General features: G+C 45.6%; 1 protein-coding gene across 3 annotated transcripts; it reads right to left on the bottom strand.

Annotated features, from left to right (window-relative positions):
* Positions 1-221: 221 nt before the first annotated feature.
* gdpd5b (glycerophosphodiester phosphodiesterase domain containing 5b) lies at positions 222-18,810 on the bottom strand. Of its 3 annotated transcripts, XM_041232731.1 has the most exons (13): positions 18,729-18,810; positions 18,190-18,249; positions 17,780-17,878; positions 17,338-17,431; positions 14,432-14,616; positions 12,799-12,881; positions 11,789-11,939; positions 11,050-11,271; positions 9,587-9,744; positions 9,247-9,394; positions 8,412-8,494; positions 3,034-3,146; positions 222-2,572 (listed from the first exon to the last, which is right to left on the bottom strand). In XM_041232731.1, the coding sequence occupies exons 2-13, from the start codon at positions 18,211-18,213 to the stop codon at positions 2,427-2,429; spliced, it is 1,506 nt and encodes a 501-aa protein (XP_041088665.1). In that variant the 5' UTR covers positions 18,214-18,249; positions 18,729-18,810; the 3' UTR covers positions 222-2,426. The 3 variants fall into 3 exon arrangements, with proteins under 3 accessions (XP_041088665.1, XP_041088668.1, XP_041088666.1); XM_041232732.1 differs by lacking the exons at positions 222-2,572; positions 3,034-3,146 and adding an exon at positions 5,429-5,462; XM_041232734.1 differs by lacking the exons at positions 14,432-14,616; positions 17,338-17,431; positions 17,780-17,878; positions 18,190-18,249; positions 18,729-18,810 and adding exons at positions 5,448-5,462; positions 14,315-14,405.
* Between the last annotated feature and the right edge of the window lie 941 nt (positions 18,811-19,751).

Below are 19,751 nucleotides of genomic sequence, written 5' to 3' on the forward strand. Positions count from 1 at the left end.
TTGAAAAGCACACAGTAGCTGTATTGATATACTGCGCCCTGTGCGGTGTTGTTATAACTGTGCTCTTCACCCTCAGCAGTCCTGTTTATGTATTGAATGAGTGAGACTGGCAAGGTGTATCTCTGCAGGATTAACAGGAACGATCCTCCCTGGGCAGGTCCAGCATCACTCCCACGAGCTGCAGATTGATCATCGTGTGTGATTCCACAAACCGACTCCAATTCAACTTGGAAAATAATTTATTGCACACATTGGTATCACAAAAAAGCATACAAATACAAAAGAAACAAGAGTGTCCCAAAAAAACAGAACAAAACATGTAATTGGAGGAAACAGCCAGTCATTCTGTAAGTGGCAGATACCTGCTGACTGTAATTCTTTTTGCTCAGATATACAAAGGTACATAACATGAGGTCTAACATTCCACCCAGTCCACTCCATATAAACCTGTCCTTTAATTCAGAGCGCCTCTCTCTCTGTTTGGTTTCCAAATTGAACCCGTTCAGACAGCAGATCACAGACATGTTTCAGAAACTGGATTGTCTTGTTTGATGTTAATTTAACCCTTTGAACCGTATCGATGGCTTGAAATCCTGGCAGACTGACCCCGGCCCGTGGTTCAGTACACAGTTATGAATGGGACAGCTCCTCACAGACAGACCCGTGCTGTCGGATTGTCCTGGCCCGTGGTTCAGTACACAGTTATGAATGGGACAGCTCCTCACAGACAGACCCGTGCTGTCGGATTGTCCTGGCCCGTGGTTCAGTACACAGTTATGAATGGGACAGCTCAACACTTTCACTTCATGAAGAATACATATTCCTGCGGATCCACTCCTGGAAATAAAGAATCAAACCCACGTTCACATTTCAAACACAGCTGGGTGACTGGGAACACACTGGGATGTACAGTGTAGCGATCCTGAAGTTTCATTATAGTGTTACCTCTCCCTCTCCCCTCCGTACTGTGTAAAACAACATGCATTCAACTCCTTGTGGGGATCACTACAATCATGTGCCACATCCCCTATTGAGTCCACGTTTTCTAACTAAATTCACAATAAATATACACGTACATATGTCCATATCTACACACATAAATAACTAAAGCCCTGTCCACACTATGCCTTTAAACTGGGTTAAAAGTGCTAAACGGGTTAGCGTCCACACTGAGAACCGGACTCCAGACCCCTCGGCTCGTCTCGAGTCCACATCTAATTAGATCACATCAGCAGGGCGGTTTGTCACAAGTGGGGGGGCTGGAATACCCAACTACATTTTTTGTGTATCCTCCAATATCCCAGAATGCTTTGTTATGCATTCAGGACAGGACATGTCTGTTAAACTAGTGAGGAAAATAACAAAAGCACGAGGATACATTCGAGGAAACATGAACTGAGAGTGAGAACAGGGTCGGGCGAGCGGGTCACGGCATTGGTCAGCTCTGTTTGAAATAATATTAAGGGGACAAGAACTAGGCTGGGCAAGATGTGAAGGTAAAAACAAGGATTGGATTGTAATTTACAGCTTTTTTCCTGAGTTTATGAAAACAGAATCAGTTCAGTTTGTTTTAAAGGGATGTCACCTGATTAAACATAAAACCCCAAAATTTCAAGCTGTGTGTGTGCCTGTGTGCGTGCGTGCGTGCCTGTGTGTGCGAGCATGCCTGTGCGTGCCTGTGTGCGTCAGTGTTCGCATTCAGTTGTTTTATTTCTTTTTAGCAATATAAACCTCTATTAATATGAAGCATAACACATTATTTTAAAATCAAATACAGTGCATGATGGGATACTGTCATACTCTTTTCCACTGTTCATTGCGCTGCTAGGAACTGTAAACAAACTATTCTAATAGTGTGTGGAAGCATTACACTGGACTAAACATGAAAGGGTTCAGTTCAGTGTGGACGCTTTGAGCTGGATTAATGAGAGCGGTTTTGAGTGTGGTTCTGCAGGTCGGTATGTAGTGAGGACAGGGTCTAAAAGGCTACTTGGCTACTACAGTATATTCTATATCTTCTGAATAAACTATCTTTATTGTCAAACCAAAACATAAAAAAAGTAAGTCAATCATTTGACAACAACACCCACCAGAACCCCCCTCTCCCACACCCACCAGAACCCCCCTCTCCCACATCCACCAGAACCCCCCTCTCCCACACCCACCAGAACCCCCCTCTCCCACATCATGTGTTTTGATGCTGCCAGCACATCTTTTCACAGTCCGTGTTTCCGTCGATCACTGCAGGTTCAACAAACCCAAACTACAAGGACGCTGTCTGACTTTCCTGTTACAAAACACATCTTCAACAAAACCAGCAACAGCATCAACCTGTCAATCGACAAGGACGTGTGAGAAGAGGCAGTAGTCTATGGAAAGAAACACAGTCCCATTGGTTCGTGGTCCGGCAGGGTGCAGGGTGCAGTTTAAAGGGTTTTCTGTGCGTAGTTGGTTTGCATCCTGGCATTGTGCTGCTGGTCTCTGGGTGTGATTGCTTCGTTAGTGTAGCCTTCATACCCATTCGCAGAGTACAGGGACAGCTCCTCTGCACTGCCAAGACCGTTATTCACTTCTGGAACAAAGAAAAGGAGAGTCAGCACTCCCAGGAATCAGCCAATCAGAGGCTACTGCCCATTCCGCTGTGGGGACTCACAGTCTTTGCCATTTCTACATTCATTTTAGAGTCAAACTATTTATTAAGAAAAAAAAAAAAAAAAAAAAAAAATATATATATATATATATATATATATATATATATATATATATATATATATATATATATATATATATATATATATATAGCTCAAACAGCCAGTTGCCGAATGTTTCGATATGTTGTATGTTGTATGTTTCGATATGTTTCTCAAGGGAGCCTGAAACTGATTCTGTCTGTCGGTCTGACACACTTATCAGTGGATTCTCTGTCACACCTATCGGTGGATTCTCTGTCACACTCTATTTGTTGGGAGAGCTCTGTACACACTTGCTTCCTCCCCTATAGATACCAGGGCTGTTCTGACTGCGAGGGGGTACCTGAAAAGATGAGCTTCTCCTTCATGATGTTCACTTCTCGGCTTGACCTGCGCACTGCAGCGCTCAGCATGATCTGCTCAGGATTGTAGCTCCTTATGCTTCCCAGACGCCATCTGAAACATAACAGCTGTGTCAATAGCAGCCTGCACAGAACAGCTGTGTCAATAGCAGCCTGCATATAGAACAGCTGTGTCAATAGCAGCCTGCATATAGAACAGCTGTGTCAACAGGAGCCTGCATATAGAACAGCTGTGTCAATAGCAGCCTGCATATAGAACAGCTGTGTCAATAGCAGCCTGCATATAGAACAGCTGTGTCAATAGCAGCCTGCATTAGGCATGTCAATCTCGTATGGAGAGTAAGTAAATAAATAAATAAATAAATAAACTGCACCTTTCCATTCCCCACACTGCAGAGCTCTGATACTGCTGCTAGACGTGAAGCACATGCATCCCTGGATGAAAACAGGTAACTTCTCTCCAAGTACATCATGCCATCTACCCACCAATATCACTTCATGATGCATCTCACAGAAATGAGGCCCACCACACATGAGGCTTCATGTCTAACATGTTCCTTTGAAAGTGTACACACTTATCCAAGGCATATACTCTGTGTATAGCACATCATGCAATGTGTCATATTGTTGTCATGCTGTAGATTCAACATCTCTGAACTGCAGCCAACAGAACCACCATCATAAACGTAACCTCAGCAAGGTCAGTGAGTGTGTGCCATGAACAATCAATAAGAAACATGAAACACACGATCACCACCAAGCACAATGAAACAGACCCTTTGCACAAAAAACCTTTTCATTTCCGTTCACACACTGCCATCCCACCACCTTTCAGGCTGGCCATGTTTAACATGCCCTTTACTGCACTGACAAAGTCTGGACACTGCTGATAACAATTCAGCATATTCTATTTGGAATGTAAAGACCACAAAATACCCTTTCAAATGTTTCAGTGACGCCCCCTTTGTTCTCAGAGCTGATAAGAACAGCAGTTCATTCGTTATCTAGTTTTAAGATGCCGAGCGTAGATGAATACAGCGTTTCCTCAGTCCTTTACTAAGACGTAAAAGATTGGAAATGTTTCAGTGAGTCGCGGTTCAACTGGGGCAGACTGCTCTAAAACAAATACATCATACTGATTAATCAAGGCAGTCATTCACTGTCAATGCGAGGTTCAGACTCAATGACACTCAATGCTCATCTGATCATGGACTGGACATTCAGTCCTTCTAGATATATATATTGATGCATCGGTCTGGACTGGTCACTCAGTCTATACAGATTATATATTGATGCATCGGTCTGGACTGGTCACTCAGTCTATACAGATTATATATTGATGCATCGGTCTGGACTGGTCACTCAGTCTATACAGATTATATATTGATGCATCGGTCTGGACTGGTCACTCAGTCTATACAGATTATATATTGATGCATCAGTCTGGACTGGTCACTCAGTCCTTACAGATTATATATTGATGCATCGGTCTGGACTGGTCACTCAGTCTATACAGATTATATATTGATGCATCGGTCTGGACTGGTCACTCAGTCTATACAGATTATATATTGATGCATCGGTCTGGACTGGTCACTCAGTCTATACAGATTATATATTGATGCATCGGTCTGGACTGGTCACTCAGTCTATACAGATTATATATTGATGAATTGGTCTGGACTGGTCACTCAGTCTATACAGATTATATATTGATGAATTGGTCTGGACTGGTCACTCAGTCCTTACAGATTATATATTGATGAATTGTCTGTGGTCACTCAGTCCTTACAGATTATATATTGATGGACTGGTCACTCAGTCCTTACAGATTATATATTGATGAATTGGTCTGGACTGGTCACTCAGTCTATACAGATTATATATTGATGCATCAGCCTGGACTGGTCACTCAGTCTATACAGATTATATATTGATGCATCAGTCTGGACTGGTCACTCAGTCTATACAGATTATATATTGATGAATCGGTCTGGACTGGTCACTCAGTCTATACAGATTATATATTGATGCATCAGTCTGGACTGGTCACTCAGTCCTTACAGATTATATATTGATGCATCAGTCTGGACTGGTCACTCAGTCCTTACAGATTATATATTGATGAATTGGTCTGGACTGGTCACTCAGTCTATACAGATTATATATTGATGCATCGGTCTATCTTGTTGAAAGTGTTAATAAACATTGTTGATATCGTTTGAAAAAACTCACAGTTTAGTACAACCAGGCTGCAATACGACCTTTCAAAGTTAGAGTTAAACGGAGAGGAGAGAGTTAGAGAAAGTTAGAGAAAGGGAGAGAGCGAGAGAGAGAGAGAGAGCGAGAGAGAGAGGGAGGGAGAGAGCATCATGGGTAGAGAGGCGTCAGTTACCTGATCATGTGATAGCTGTGAGATGCCAGAATGCAGCACAGAAGAGGAGCATGCACACCAGTCAGAGAAGAAAGGAAAAAAAACACAAAACAAGGCGAGAAGAGAAGAGAAGTCAGTTCAAGTTCCTTATTCAGCTGTTTCAGCTCCTCAACACTGTGCTTCCACACAGACTGCAGGGCTGCTTACTGAACTACAGCATGATATATCCCTCCACTACCCTACCCTACCCTACCCCACCCTACCCCTACCATACACTGTGCTTCCACACAGACTGCAGGGCTGCTTACTGAACTACATCATGATATATCCCTCCACTACCCTACCCTACCCTACCCCACCCTACCCCTACCATACACTGTGCTTCCACACAGACTGCAGGGCTGCTTACTGAACTACATCATGATATATCCCTCCCTACCCTACCCTACCCTACCCCACCCTACCCCTACCATACACTGTGTGCTTCCACACAGACTGCAGGGCTGCTTACTGAACTACATCATGATATATCCCTCCACTACCCTACCCTACCCCACCCTACCCCTACCATACACTGACTGTGCTTCCACACAGACTGCAGGGCTGCTTACTGAACTACAGCATGATATATCCCTCCACTACCCTACCCTACCCCACCCTACCCCTACCATACACTGTGCTTCCACACAGACTGCAGGGCTGCTTACTGAACTACATCATGATATATCCCTACCCTACCCTACCCTACCCCACCCTACCCCTACCATACACTGTGCTTCCACACAGACTGCAGGGCTGCTTACTGAACTACAGCATGATATATCCCTACCCTACCCTACCCTACCCTACCCCACCCCTACCATACACTGACTGTGCTTCCACACAGACTGCAGGGCTGCTTACTGAACTACATCATGATATATCCCTCCACTACCCTACCCTACCCTACCCCTACCATACACTGTGCTTCCACACAGACTGCAGGGCTGCTTACTGAACTACAGCATGATATATCCCTCCACTACCCTACCCTACCCTACCCCACCCTACCCCTACCATACACTGTGCTTCCACACAGACTGCAGGGCTGCTTACTGAACTACATCATGATATATCCCTCCACTACCCTACCCTACCCCACCCTACCCCTACCATACACTGTGCTTCCACACAGACTGCAGGGCTGCTTACTGAACTACATCATGATATATCCCTACCCTACCCTACCCTATCCTACCCTACCCTACCCCTACCATACACTGTGCTTCCACACAGACTGCAGGGCTTACTGAACTACAGCATGATATATCCCTACCCTACCCTACCCTACCCCACCCTACCCCTACCATACACTGACTGTGCTTCCACACAGACTGCAGGGCTTGCTGAACTACAGCATGATATATCCCTACCCTACCCCTACCCCCATCCCAGGGGGTACTTCATGTAAAGTGTTGCTGTAAATATTTGAAATCACAGTTTTCATTCGGATGGGTTTATTTGAAATGGAGCCCTCACTGCAGGCTGTGGCTGCAGCCTCTTCATCGACTCCAGCAGTTTGTGTTTCCCTAGCTGTAGCGTTGGTTGATCCCCTGGCTCTCTCTGCTGCCCTCCCATCAGCCTGATAGTTTGTTAATAACACTGATTGATGGGACATCCTTTCTCCTGCAGGGGTCGGCCTTTCAACATCCCTATCTGGCAAAGACTGCTAATCTAACAGCCTAATGAGGGAAACTGGTAGCCACCATTCAACAAGCACTATGCTTCCAGTACCCCCTGTCCATGCAGCACTTGCACTGTCCTCCACAGTGACTCCCTAGCAGCAGATCCAGTCCTGTATGGTACATATTGCACTGTCATCCTCTTTGGAAAGTGACAGGTCTGTCACAAGCTCAGCAGGACGAGACTCGGAGCGGCTGCTAGCATGACAATGCCCAGCCCAGCAGTGTGAACGCTCCTCAGTGCACAGACATTATACTACAGGGCTACATCCTCTTAGAATCGGAGGGGACGGAGCGTCCGATTGGCTGGGGATGTTCCCAGGATTCAGAATACCAGTTAGGGGAGCATCCTTGCTTTGACCTGGGCTTCGATGGTCCCCAGCAGCGGTGTACTCAGAAGGCCCTGTCATGAACAGGAGGAGCTTCACTGGGCCATCCCAGTCACTGCATTGCTCGCTCCAACACGCTGCGGGACTCCACTGGGGCTCAGGAAGTCTGTGCTGGGAACGTCACGTATTGAAGGGATGAAATATCACCCCAGTCAGCTGAGAGCAGGAGGGTTAACACATTGATCAAAAAAGCTGACAGCCCCTCGGACAATAGAAAGTATAGGTCAACCTACTGCGTTTATATATATATATATATATATATATATATAAATATATAGAACACACACACACACATCACCAACACTCACACACACACACACTCACACATCACCAACACACACACACACACACACACACACACACACTCACACGCACGCACGCACACACTCATTTTAAAATGCTTAACAGATATATCTATAACCCTGTTATTCTTCATTCCAGAATACTTGTATATGGATTTCAGGAATGCTGCAAACTCATCACCACAAAACTAAATGTTTTTTACTTCCTAGTGTTAGAGCCCATGTGAGCAATCCTTCACCCGCAGCACTGTGCAAGTCCTGCAGGACACTATTGTACATTCCTAATCAGTATTCACAGATATACTGGATCAGGACATCAGCGGCAATGAGGGAATCTCCTCTGCTAGCACACCTTCTGATAACAATAGTAACACTAATAATATATCTATCTTTCATTCCTATAACTGGGACAGGCAGCAAAGCGCTCGCTGGAGTCAACGGGTAATAATGCAGGGCTGTGGCATCTGCCAGTCACAGTCATGTTATCAGGAGTGGCCTTTGTGAGAGACGGTCTCTATGTACAGTGCACTGCAAGTCAATAAAGTTAAGGATACAATGAAGAGTGGTACTTACTTCTGCAGCACAAAAACTCCTATTATTACAATAAAAGAAATGACATCCGCTGTGATCCAGAGCAGCTTGTATTCGTCTGGAGGCTGAAAAGGAGAGCGGAAAAGAGGGCTGCAGGAGCACTGGCTAACCACTAGAGGCGCCAAAACCAACAAAACACACAGAGACATGTCATCGGCTTTATATTCTGTACCGAACTGAAGGAGTTTACCTCATTAGAGCAAAACAGACTTTTAAATTAGGATGAGCTATTCACAGTCACAAGGGAGCCTAAGGAATGCTGTCATACTTGCAGGAGAGCAAGCAGCAAAGAGGGGCGCTTTTTTACCAATGAACAGACACTGGCAGTTTGGGATCGCTTTGATTTGAACAAATCAACAGAGACTCACAAAATGTAATTAGCAAAAAAGTGACCAAAGTCCATTTATTCAGACTTCCCAACCCCATTGAGACAATGCATTCACATCAGGGATCTGTTCCAGATGCCGAACATGCTGTCAGATTGAAATGCCCTGAGAAAGTCAATAAATGAGCGAATCTAAAGCATGTACAGTGCAGGCATTCATCACTAACACGACACAATATAACAGCAATGCTGCTGCTATTCATACACAGCTTTCTACAGACGCCAAGAATGAACACTTCAGCACTACATTCACTTCAGTAAAAAGCACCTGGCTAGTAAATTCATTTTTTTTGTAAATATTTCAGGGGAGTAAATGTTTGCGGTTGGGAATCCACACACAGACAATTACACCATGTCAGTGCCATCTGTACCCCTAACTAGAAAACAATCCCCAGACTGGAGGATAAGCCACCTTGTCACCGTGTCTCTTACCATGATCCAGATGGGATAAAGCAGCTTCCTGAGGATGTGAGGCGCGTCTGAGGTGACAGACTGAACTCCACTGCACCACAGCACTGAGTACAGCCACGGCTCGCTCACTGTGAACAGGGTGAGGCTCACGTTCCCTTCTCTGGAGTCCCTGAGACCAAACACAAGCACTCTTCAGCTTTAGGGTCCAAACAAGCAAGACGTGTGCTTTGCGTTAAAAAAAACGCAAATTAAAAGCAGTTAATGTCAATTGCACCTCATGGCTCTCAGCGCACTTTTTACTTTTCTAACATTATAAATACATACAGTATATAAAGAAATAAAGCCATGTCTGGGTCTGTACCTGATTTCCTGAGCGCTGGCTTGGTTGTACCTCAGGTTCAGTCTGACTATGCCTTCCTCCTGAAGTATCTTCACACTCTTTTTGACAGTGGAGGTCTGCTGGAACCCCGGAGCCTTCTGCCTCACCAGCTGCCTGTCTGTGTCAGGAGTCCACATGACCTGCAGAGAAGCAATGGATTACAGACAGGAACAGCTAGAGCTGCAGCTACTGGAAACTGCAGAGAAGCAATGGATTACAGACAGGAACAGCTAGAGCTGCAGCTACTGGAAACCGCAGAGAAGCAATGGATTACAGACAGGAACAGCTAGAGCTGCAGCTACTGGAAACCGCAGAGAAGCAGCGGATTACAGACAGGAACAGCTAGAGCTGCAGCTACTGGAAACCGCAGAGAAGCAGCGGATTACAGACAGGAACAGCTAGAGCTGCAGCTACTGGAAACCGCAGAGAAGCAGCGGATTACGGACAGGAACAGCTAGAGCTTCAGCTACTGGAAACCGCAGAGAAGCAGCGGATTACAGACAGGAACAGCTAGAGCTGCAGCTACTGGAAACTGAGCACAACTAGAGCTGAAAAACAAATTGCTGCTGAAAAACAAACTGCTGCTGAAAAACAGGGCCAAGCTTTCCAGCTTCACGGGTTTAGAGAATGTTAGTATAAGCTGGTAACACTCTTACTGGGTCTGGAGGTATGACTGATTGATGCTCCATGAAACAGGGAACTAGCATTGGTCAGAAAGCAGCACTGAATTTGTACACTTACCTTGTCTGTGAAAACAACTGGAATGTCCATTAATGTCTCAGTATACAGTTCAACCAGAGTCACGGATCAAGCAAGACATGCAAGAACTATGCAAGGATTGCATAATGATAAGGAAGGATTCCAAACATTCCTTGTACAACAATAAATGCAGGAAAAAGCGTCTGCTTGTACGATGCAAGGGATCACACAAGGAATACGTAAGATCTGAACCTGACTTGAAAAAAAAAAACATTGCAAGGATGATGTTTTGTGCAGGCATGCATGCAACCTTTGCTTATCCTTGCATTTAGTAGTTCTTGCAGAAGACATGCTTTTTCTGGACAGCTTGTCTCACTTGATCCTAGCCTGGTCCTTGTGTTTTATTAATGGGATTGGTAATGAAAGGACTGGAATCTCATTGAGCAGCACAGTGACTCATGTGTTGCTGCTGGACTCCAGACTGCAGCACTGTGTGCAGGGTCACATTGATCCAGCTCTCTCAGGAACATCAAGCACTCTGGATCTGAACCCAGCCAGGCTGGAATGATAGGACTGGAATCTGAGCAGCACAGTGACTCACGTATTGCTGCTGGACTCCAGACTGCAGCACTGTGTGCAGGGTCACATTGATCCAGCTCTCTCAGGAACATCAAGCATTCTGGATCTGAACCCAGCCAGGCTGGAATGATAGGACTGGAATCTCACTGAGCAGCACAGTGACTCACATGTTGCTGCTGGACTCCAGACTGCAGCACTGTGTGCAGGGTCACATTGATCCAGCTCTCTCGGTGTGGGTGCTCTGGGGGAGGCCTCCTCACGTTGAACAGGATGGATTTGCTGCTATTCTCTGCCAGCTGCAGTACTTCACTCAGGGTGCAAACAGACTGGTTTCCAGCGAGGGCCCAATCCGCCTCCGAGAGCGACGATACAGTCCAGAACGGGTCATCCTAGGAAATAAAGATAACAGGCCCACGAGGCGGCACTGTCATTAGTATTAGTAACTGTGCTCCTGTGTACAGTAATGAAATCTACGTGCATGTTCACAGTATAACGAATCTACGTGCATGTTCACAGTATAACGAATCTACGTGCATGTTCACAGTATAACGAATCTACGTGCATGTTCACAGTATAACGAATCTACGTGCATGTTCACAGTATAACGAATCTACGTGCATGTTCACAGTATAATGAATCTACGCTGGTCTTCACAGTATAATGAATCTACATGCAAGTTCACAGTATAATGAATCTACATGCATGTTCACAGTATAATGAATCTACGTGCATGTTCACAGTATAATGAATCTACGTGCATGTTCACAGTATAATGAATCTACGTGCATGTTCACAGTATAATGAATCTACGCTGGTCTTCACAGTATAATGAATCTAAGCTGGTCTCACAGTACAATGCAACCCTGATCCCCACGCTGTAGATTTGGTCTACATAGCACTGGATACCTTGAGGAACCACTGCCCTGCGTTGAGTGCCTGCAGATCAGTCCAGTTGAACATGGAGGAGTCCTGACCCACTCTCTCTGGAAACAGCTTCTCCACGTCCGTTGTCCTGCGCAGAGTGTTGTCGTGCATTAGGAAGGGGACTCCATCGTGGCTGAGGGAAGAAAGCACACAGCTGCCTTTACAATGCATCATGGGTCTGCAGTGAAGGGACGTGTCCACTAGAGGTCACTGTGGAAACTGTGCTGTACTGTTACCTCGGCAACTGGGGGTTCTACACAAAGCCTGGCATGGTCCAAGGTGTAGTGCACGATAATCTGAAGCCTCATCAAACCAGGGTACTTGAAATAGAACGTCAGTCTCTTAATATAATCAAACAAAGGATATATCTAATATACCACAGCAGAACAGGAATATCTCTTCAGTGTACATGCACTGTTTTATTATTCATATTAAATCACAATCCCATTTAAAACTCAGACCACTTGCCATTTAAATCCTATAGCGAGAGGGCTCTGGAGTATGCCAGCAATGCAATGTGCGCAGGCACGTTTCCCAGCCACTGCAGCGTGCATCACCATCACTATCCTTTCAGAGTGGCCTGGAGAGTGGGGATTGTAATACAAGCTGCTAGACGCTGTGCACAGACGCTCAGCATGACTCCTCAATCTAACACAGACCTCAAGGTTCCACCCACTCTGCACTGAACGCTATTCTTTGCTTCAAGATTTCTTATCAGCACCCCCAGTCTGGCATCCACACTTACCCCCCACCCCCTGCTCAGCGTCTTAGCTGAGGGAACACAAAGGCACTTTTCAGGAACAGTGGCTTGAAACCTGGTCCCAGGAGACTGGGAGACCTAGCTTGAGGCAGCTTTGCAGTATGAAACCCCACAGCTTTGCAGTGGCCTGAAACCTAGTCTCCTGAAACCAAGTTCCAAGTCACAAAGTGGCTTTGTGTTCCCTCAGCTTCAGAGCAGCCCACTTTCAAGCCACTGCAAACAGTCTTGTTACCTGATTGTGACGTCAGTGTAAAGCCCACTGGCCGCCTGTTCTATAGCCTTCTGGAACGACATCAGAGTGTTTTCTGGAGCCAGCTTAAGAACAAAATGAAATGAAAAAGGAAACAGAAATGAAAACTGTTGCGATCCCTGTACGCTCTGCTGTAATTAACATTTCCACGCATTTTAAATTATCAGTCATTTTAACTCCGTAATGATGCAAAAGACCTCATCAGGACCGTGTGTGTTTGACTTTATCAGGAAGCACAGGAAGAAGCTGACAGACATACAGGGATGGAAAAAAGACTCCTGGTGCAGAGCCGTTTGATCCATTCCTGGTTTTACTAGGTGTTTAATAAGACACACCTGAGCTTGTTACCTGCACACTACGGCTCGAATTACTGCTTGGAATGGGTGAAACTGCTGTGCAATAGGAGTCTTATTTCCATCCCTGATATACAATGAGGCTGTGCATGTGTCGTTCTGCTAGTGGAGGCACTTCTGGTAATGACAGGCGGCCGATGACAGACTAGATGCCCGCTGCCCCTGGAGTTTCAGGAGGGAGCTCTGCATCCTGCCAGCTGCTCGCACCCGGGAGGAGTCAAAGTGCCAGCCAGCGAGGGGAGGGGGGGGTGATTTCTGTAATCTGTTGCTGAGAGCCCGAGGGTGACAGCACAGGCTCCCAGTCAGTCCTTATCCAGGGAAATAGACTTATTTTCCATCTGAGTAAGACTGCAGCCAAGCAGACTTAAGAAAGTTCACAAACGAGAGGAGGCCATTCGGCCCATCTTCCTCGTTTGGTTGTTAGTAGCTTATTCATCCCAGAAGCTTGTTGAAGGATCCCAGGGTGTCAGCTTCAACATTACTGGGGAGATGGTTCCAGACCCTCACAATACACAACTAATAAATCAATGTATTGGACATTAAGCAGCTGGATTGTTTAGCAAGTGTACGTTTGGCGCCATTCAAGCCACCGTCTAGCTACAATAACTGAATTTATTATGCATGGTTTCTCAATTACAGTTGCAATTAAGACTATGCTGTTTTCAGCACATCCAGTTCATTACTTTGCAGGTTTAAAATGAGTGTGCTTCCATTTCATTTGTAGCACTTCAATAGAAAAGTTTAGCAGTTCTGACTGATTGTATTAATCAACCATCTACAAAATCAGAATAAATCAAAAAGGTGCTGTTTACTGGACTAAGATTTGTATCTGGAATAGCTCATATTAAGCATGTTTTTCTGGCAGTCTGTATGGAAGAAGAGTCTCCTTCAACAACACGACTAGGCAGCCCATTCCATCCCCTCACCACTCTCTGTGTGAAGAAGAGTCTCCTTCAACACCATGACTAGGCAGCCCATTCCATCCCCTCACCACTCTCTGTGTGAAGAAGTGTCTCCTTCAACAACATGACTAGGCAGCCCATTCCATCCCATCACCACTCTGTGTGAAGAAGACTCCCCTTCCCCCTGTCCTAAATCTATCTCCACTTAATTTCTTGTCTGCACAGTTCAGGGTCACTGCGTACCATTGGGGCTTGTCTGCACAGTTCAGGGTCACTGCGTACCACTGGGGCTTTTCTGCACAGTTCAGGGTCACTGCGTACCATTGGGGCTTGTCTGCACAGTTCAGGGTCACTGCGTACCATTGGGGCTTGTCTGCACAGTTCAGGGACACTGCGTACCATTGGGGCGCCCTGATGGCCGATGATGGCTGGTTTTGGTCCAAGGTTGCTCTTCTCCATTAAACATGGTGAGGTGATCGACAGAGGAACCAGGTAAAGTGCTGTTAAAACTGTCAGATATGTGAGGAGTAAAACAGCCTGGAAACCTGAGAGAGAGAGAGAGAGAGAGAGAGAGAGAGAGAGAACACCCACAGTGTGTAATAACTCCTTATACATGACACTGCCAGCTCCAAACACCCACAGTGTGTAATAACTCCTTATACATGACACTGCCAGCTCCAAACACCCACAGTGTGTAATAACTCCTTATACATGTCACTGCCAGCTCCAAACACCCACAGTGTGTAATAACTCCTTATACATGTCACTGCCAGCTCCAAACACCCACAGTGTGTAATAACTCCTTATACATGTCACTGCCAGCTCCAAACACCCAGTGTGTAATAACTCCTTATACATGTCACTGCCAGCTCCAAACACCCACAGTGTGTAATAACTCCTTAGACACTGCCAAAACACCCACAGTGTGTAATAACTCCTTATACATGTCACTGCCAGCTCCAAACACCCACAGTGTGTAATAACTCCTTATACATGTCACTGCCAGCTCCAAACACCCACAGTGTGTAATAACTCCTTATACATGTCACTGCCAGCTCCAAACACCCACAGTGTGTAATAACTCCTTATACATGTCACTGCCAGCTCCAAACACCCAGTGTGTAATAACTCCTTATACATGACACTGCCAGCTCCAAACACCCACAGTGTGTAATAACTCCTTATACATGACACTGCCAGCTCCAAACACCCAGTGTGTAATAACTCCTTATACATGTCACTGCCAGCTCCAAACACCCACAGTGTGTAATAACTCCTTATACATGACACTGCCAGCTCCAAACACCCACAGTGTGTAATAACTCCTTATACATGTCACTGCCAGCTCCAAACACCAACAGTGTGTAATAACTCCTTATACATGTGTCCAAACACCCACAGTGTGTAATAACTCCTTATACATGACACTGCCAGCTCCAAACACCCACAGTGTGTAATAACTCCTTATACATGTCACTGCCAGCTCCAAACACCCACAGTGTGTAATAACTCCTTATACATGACACTGCCAGCTCCAAACACCCACAGTGTGTAATAACTCCTTATACATGTCACAGCTCCAAACACCCACAGTGTGTAATAACTCCTTATACATGTCACTGCCAGCTCCAAACACCCACAGTGTGTAATAACTCCTTATACATGTCACTGCCAGCTCCAAACACCCACAGTGTGTAATAACTCCTTATACATGTCACTGCCAGCTCCAAACACCCACAGTGTGTAATAACTCCTTATACATGTCACTGCCAGCTCCAAACACCCACAGTGTGTAATAACTCCTTATACATGTCACTGCCAGCTCCAAACACCCACAGTGTGTAATAACTCCTTATACATGTCACTGCCAGCTCCAAACACCCACAGTGTGTAATAACTCCTTATACATGTCACTGCCAGCTCCAAACACCCACAGTGTGTAATAACTCCTTATACATGACACTGCCAGCTCCAAACACCCACAGTGTGTAATAACTCCTTATACATGTCACTGTCCAAACACCCACAGTGTGTAATAACTCCTTATACATGTCACTGCCAGCTCCAAACACCCACAGTGTGTAATAACTCCTTATACATGTCACTGCCAGCTCCAAACACCCACAGTGTGTAATAACTCCTTATACATGTCACTGCCAGCTCCAAACACCCACAGTGTGTAATAACTCCTTATACATGTCACTGCCAGCTCCAAACACCCACAGTGTGTAATAACTCCTTATACATGTCACTGCCAGCTCCAAACACCCACAGTGTGTAATAACTCCTTATACATGTCACTGCCAGCTCCAAACACCCACAGTGTGTAATAACTCCTTATACATGTCACTGCCAGCTCCAAACACCCACAGTGTGTAATAACTCCTTATACATGACACTGCCAGCTCCAAACACCCACAGTGTGTAATAACTCCTTATACATGTCACTGCCAGCTCCAAACACCCACAGTGTGTAATAACTCCTTATACATGTCACTGCCAGCTCCAAACACCCACAGTGTGTAATAACTCCTTATACATGTCACTGCCAGCTCCAAACACCCACAGTGTAATAACTCCTTATACATGTCACTGCCAGCTCCAAACACCCACAGTGTGTAATAACTCCTTATACATGTCACTGCCAGCTCCAAACACCCACAGTGTGTAATAACTCCTTATACATGTCACTGCCAGCTCCAAACACCCACAGTGTGTAATAACTCCTTATACATGTCACTGTCAGCTCCAAACACCCACAGTGTGTAATAACTCCTTATACATGTCACTGCCAGCTCCAAACACCCACAGTGTGTAATAACTCCTTATACATGTCACTGTCAGCTCCAAACACCCACAGTGTGTAATAACTCTTTATACATGACACTGCCAGCTCCAAACACCCACAGTGTAATACCTCCTATACATGACACTGTCAGCTATGTGAGCCACGGCCCTCATTCAAACTGCTGTGGTTTTATACAGATGAGACACTGTATACAAGTACAGTAGACTCTGGCTAATCTGAATCATGCTGTCATAATGCAGCGCTGGCTGAGAACAACAGCTGTAGGAATTTCAACATCACAGTTCTGTGTGACGATTGTGCAAAACATGTGTTGCTGTCTGTATGCTTCATGCACAGGGCTATCACAAGGCACTTTTAGAATGGTACCAATCAGAATCACTAATCTGGACTGGAGCTTTTGTTGAATGGTCCAGATTAGCGAGGGTTTCTATGAACACAGAAGAGACTTTTTACTTACTGTTTTTTTCTGCTCGTGCAAACTGCCCAGCTACAAGCCAGGCCAGCAGGGTAATGGCTGCTAGAGCTCCTAAGTGCAAGAATGGACCTGTAGCCTAGAAACAGAAACAAACAGGCAGTTCAGTGGAGTGTTTAGAATGCCTTCCGAGAGCAAGCGGGCGTACAGGGATCTCCTAGCGTGGGGGAGTTCTGCAGTGTTACTGCTGCACAGTCGATGGGGAGACAAGAACATCACCAACACCTAGCCAGTACTTCAGAAAGCAAATCAAAACATTACAGCATGCCAGCTAATGTCTCTGGGTTAAACTCTGTAAAGTGGGGGGGATCAACATAAAACAACACATAATGCTACAGCAAATAAGCCCTTTCCTCGCTCTCTCTGATTCTTGTGCATTCCGATCACCAAGCCATCACATATTGTAAGCATGCAGGCTCACACTCACCTGGAATGAGAGAAGCAGAATGTCCCATTCCTCTCCCCAGAGCTGCTCCATAGAGATCACTGAGATCACAGTAACTACCAGTGTGACTGTCACTGCAAACTGAAGGGAAAGAGACCGCTATGAGGCAAAGAACACCACTCAGACAAAAGGTGTGAAACAAACACCACAAACAATGAACTTCTTGTAAAAATCTCTCTGTAATCCTCCTGATACTGCTCCCACGCTGACATTTACTGAAACTCACTTTACAAGAAATCAGAATATCTTCTTGTCATGGAAGCAGGATGGGAGTAAATGCCTTAAGATGGAAATGAAGAGCGGATTTGGGTTTCCATCGTGCACACACTGGGCGTGCACAGCCAGGAAGCCTGGGAGACATGCAGTAGAATATCCACGCTGCTCTGAATTACCTTGTGCAGCCAGTGCAGGTTCATCTGTTGTCCCACTGCTGTGTGACACAGTGCTAGAATCTGCAAAACAGAAGCGCACAATGCCCTTGTTAATAAGAAGCCGGGCGCAGCATGTTCACAGCTGGCTGGCTGAAGAGCATGCCCCAGGCACTGCGCTCACGAGCCTCAGGAAATGTAACATCAAGTGCTGCACCGCCCTGAGGTGCGCTCCACCAACTCCGCATTCACGTTTTCATGCAGCACTTTGTTTTCTTCGGCTGCTAGAACACATATTAATGCCTCCAGTAAGTTGTGAGGAGGTGCAGTGGGCTAGCCTGGGTTCAATGCGTCTCCAGTGAAAAGTGAAATGATAATGGCTCACATCACAGAACGAGCAGTAATAGTAACGAGGCACAGCTGCCAGTCTCTGCTCGAGAGGCAGAGGGGTTGTCAGGAGCAGATTATTATTAGAATAATAACTTGAGTCCTGACTCCTCCAATCTGCCTCAAACAGGACGCTTGAAACCCCAGTAAAAGGATGAATTAGGAAAGAAACTTACCAGTAAAAAAGTAACGTAGGAAAAGGCAGCCGCGGTCGTGATGAGTATTGGAATTGACCAGTCACTCCAATAGCCTGTCCTGTTATATACAAACCTGTATAGAGAGCAAAGCAGGTGCAAAAATGAACTGCAGAAAATGAACCTGTGGGGAGAGCGACAGACCACAATGACCCTGGATGTGTTGGAGCTTCTCTTCCTTGTAGGATGTTTGCAGTCATTGGGAGTGCTTCTGGGGTCTGTTCATTCCGTTTGGAGTCCTTATCATTGTTGTCTATACAGTATTTATTATCATTGTTGTCTATACAGTATTTATTATCATTGTTCTCTGTACAGTACAGTATTTGACCATCGCACCCTCTACGTACGGAGAAGCGTCTCAAAAATCATATATATATATATATATATATATATATATATATATAATGACACACCCACGCACCCAGTCGCCACCTCTTAGAACGGGCACGTTTGTGTTACTGTGCTTCACCCACAGTAAGCGATGGACGGTATAAACTCCCCCACAATAACCTGGCATTCAATAACCTGCCATTCAATACCTGCCTCATGACTGAACCGAGTCCAGTCATGGGGCAGGCATTGCTAATGGAGCTGCCCTGATTAAACAGAGTCCAGTCATGGGGCAGGCATTGCTAATGGAGCTGCCCTGATTAAACAGAGTCCAGTCATGGGGCAGGCATTGCTAATGGAGCTGCCCTGATTAAACAGAGTCCAGTCATGGGGCAGGCATTGCTAATGGAGCTGCCCTGATTAAACAGAGTCCAGTCATGGGGCAGGCATTGCTAATGGAGCTGCCCTGATTAAACAGAGTCCAGTCATGGGGCAGGCATTGCTAATGGAGCTGCCCTGATTAAACAGAGTCCAGTCATGGGGCAGGCATTGCTAATGGAGCTGCCCTGATTAAACCGAGTCCAGTCATGTGGTTCAATTTAGATGAAATAAATACACCTGCAGGGCCTTGGGGTACCCTGAGGATTAATATTTTTTCTGAAATATCCAAAAGTT

Source organism: Polyodon spathula, chromosome 30 (assembly GCF_017654505.1).
Source record: "Polyodon spathula isolate WHYD16114869_AA chromosome 30, ASM1765450v1, whole genome shotgun sequence".
Taxonomy (NCBI): Eukaryota; Metazoa; Chordata; class Actinopteri; order Acipenseriformes; family Polyodontidae; genus Polyodon; species Polyodon spathula.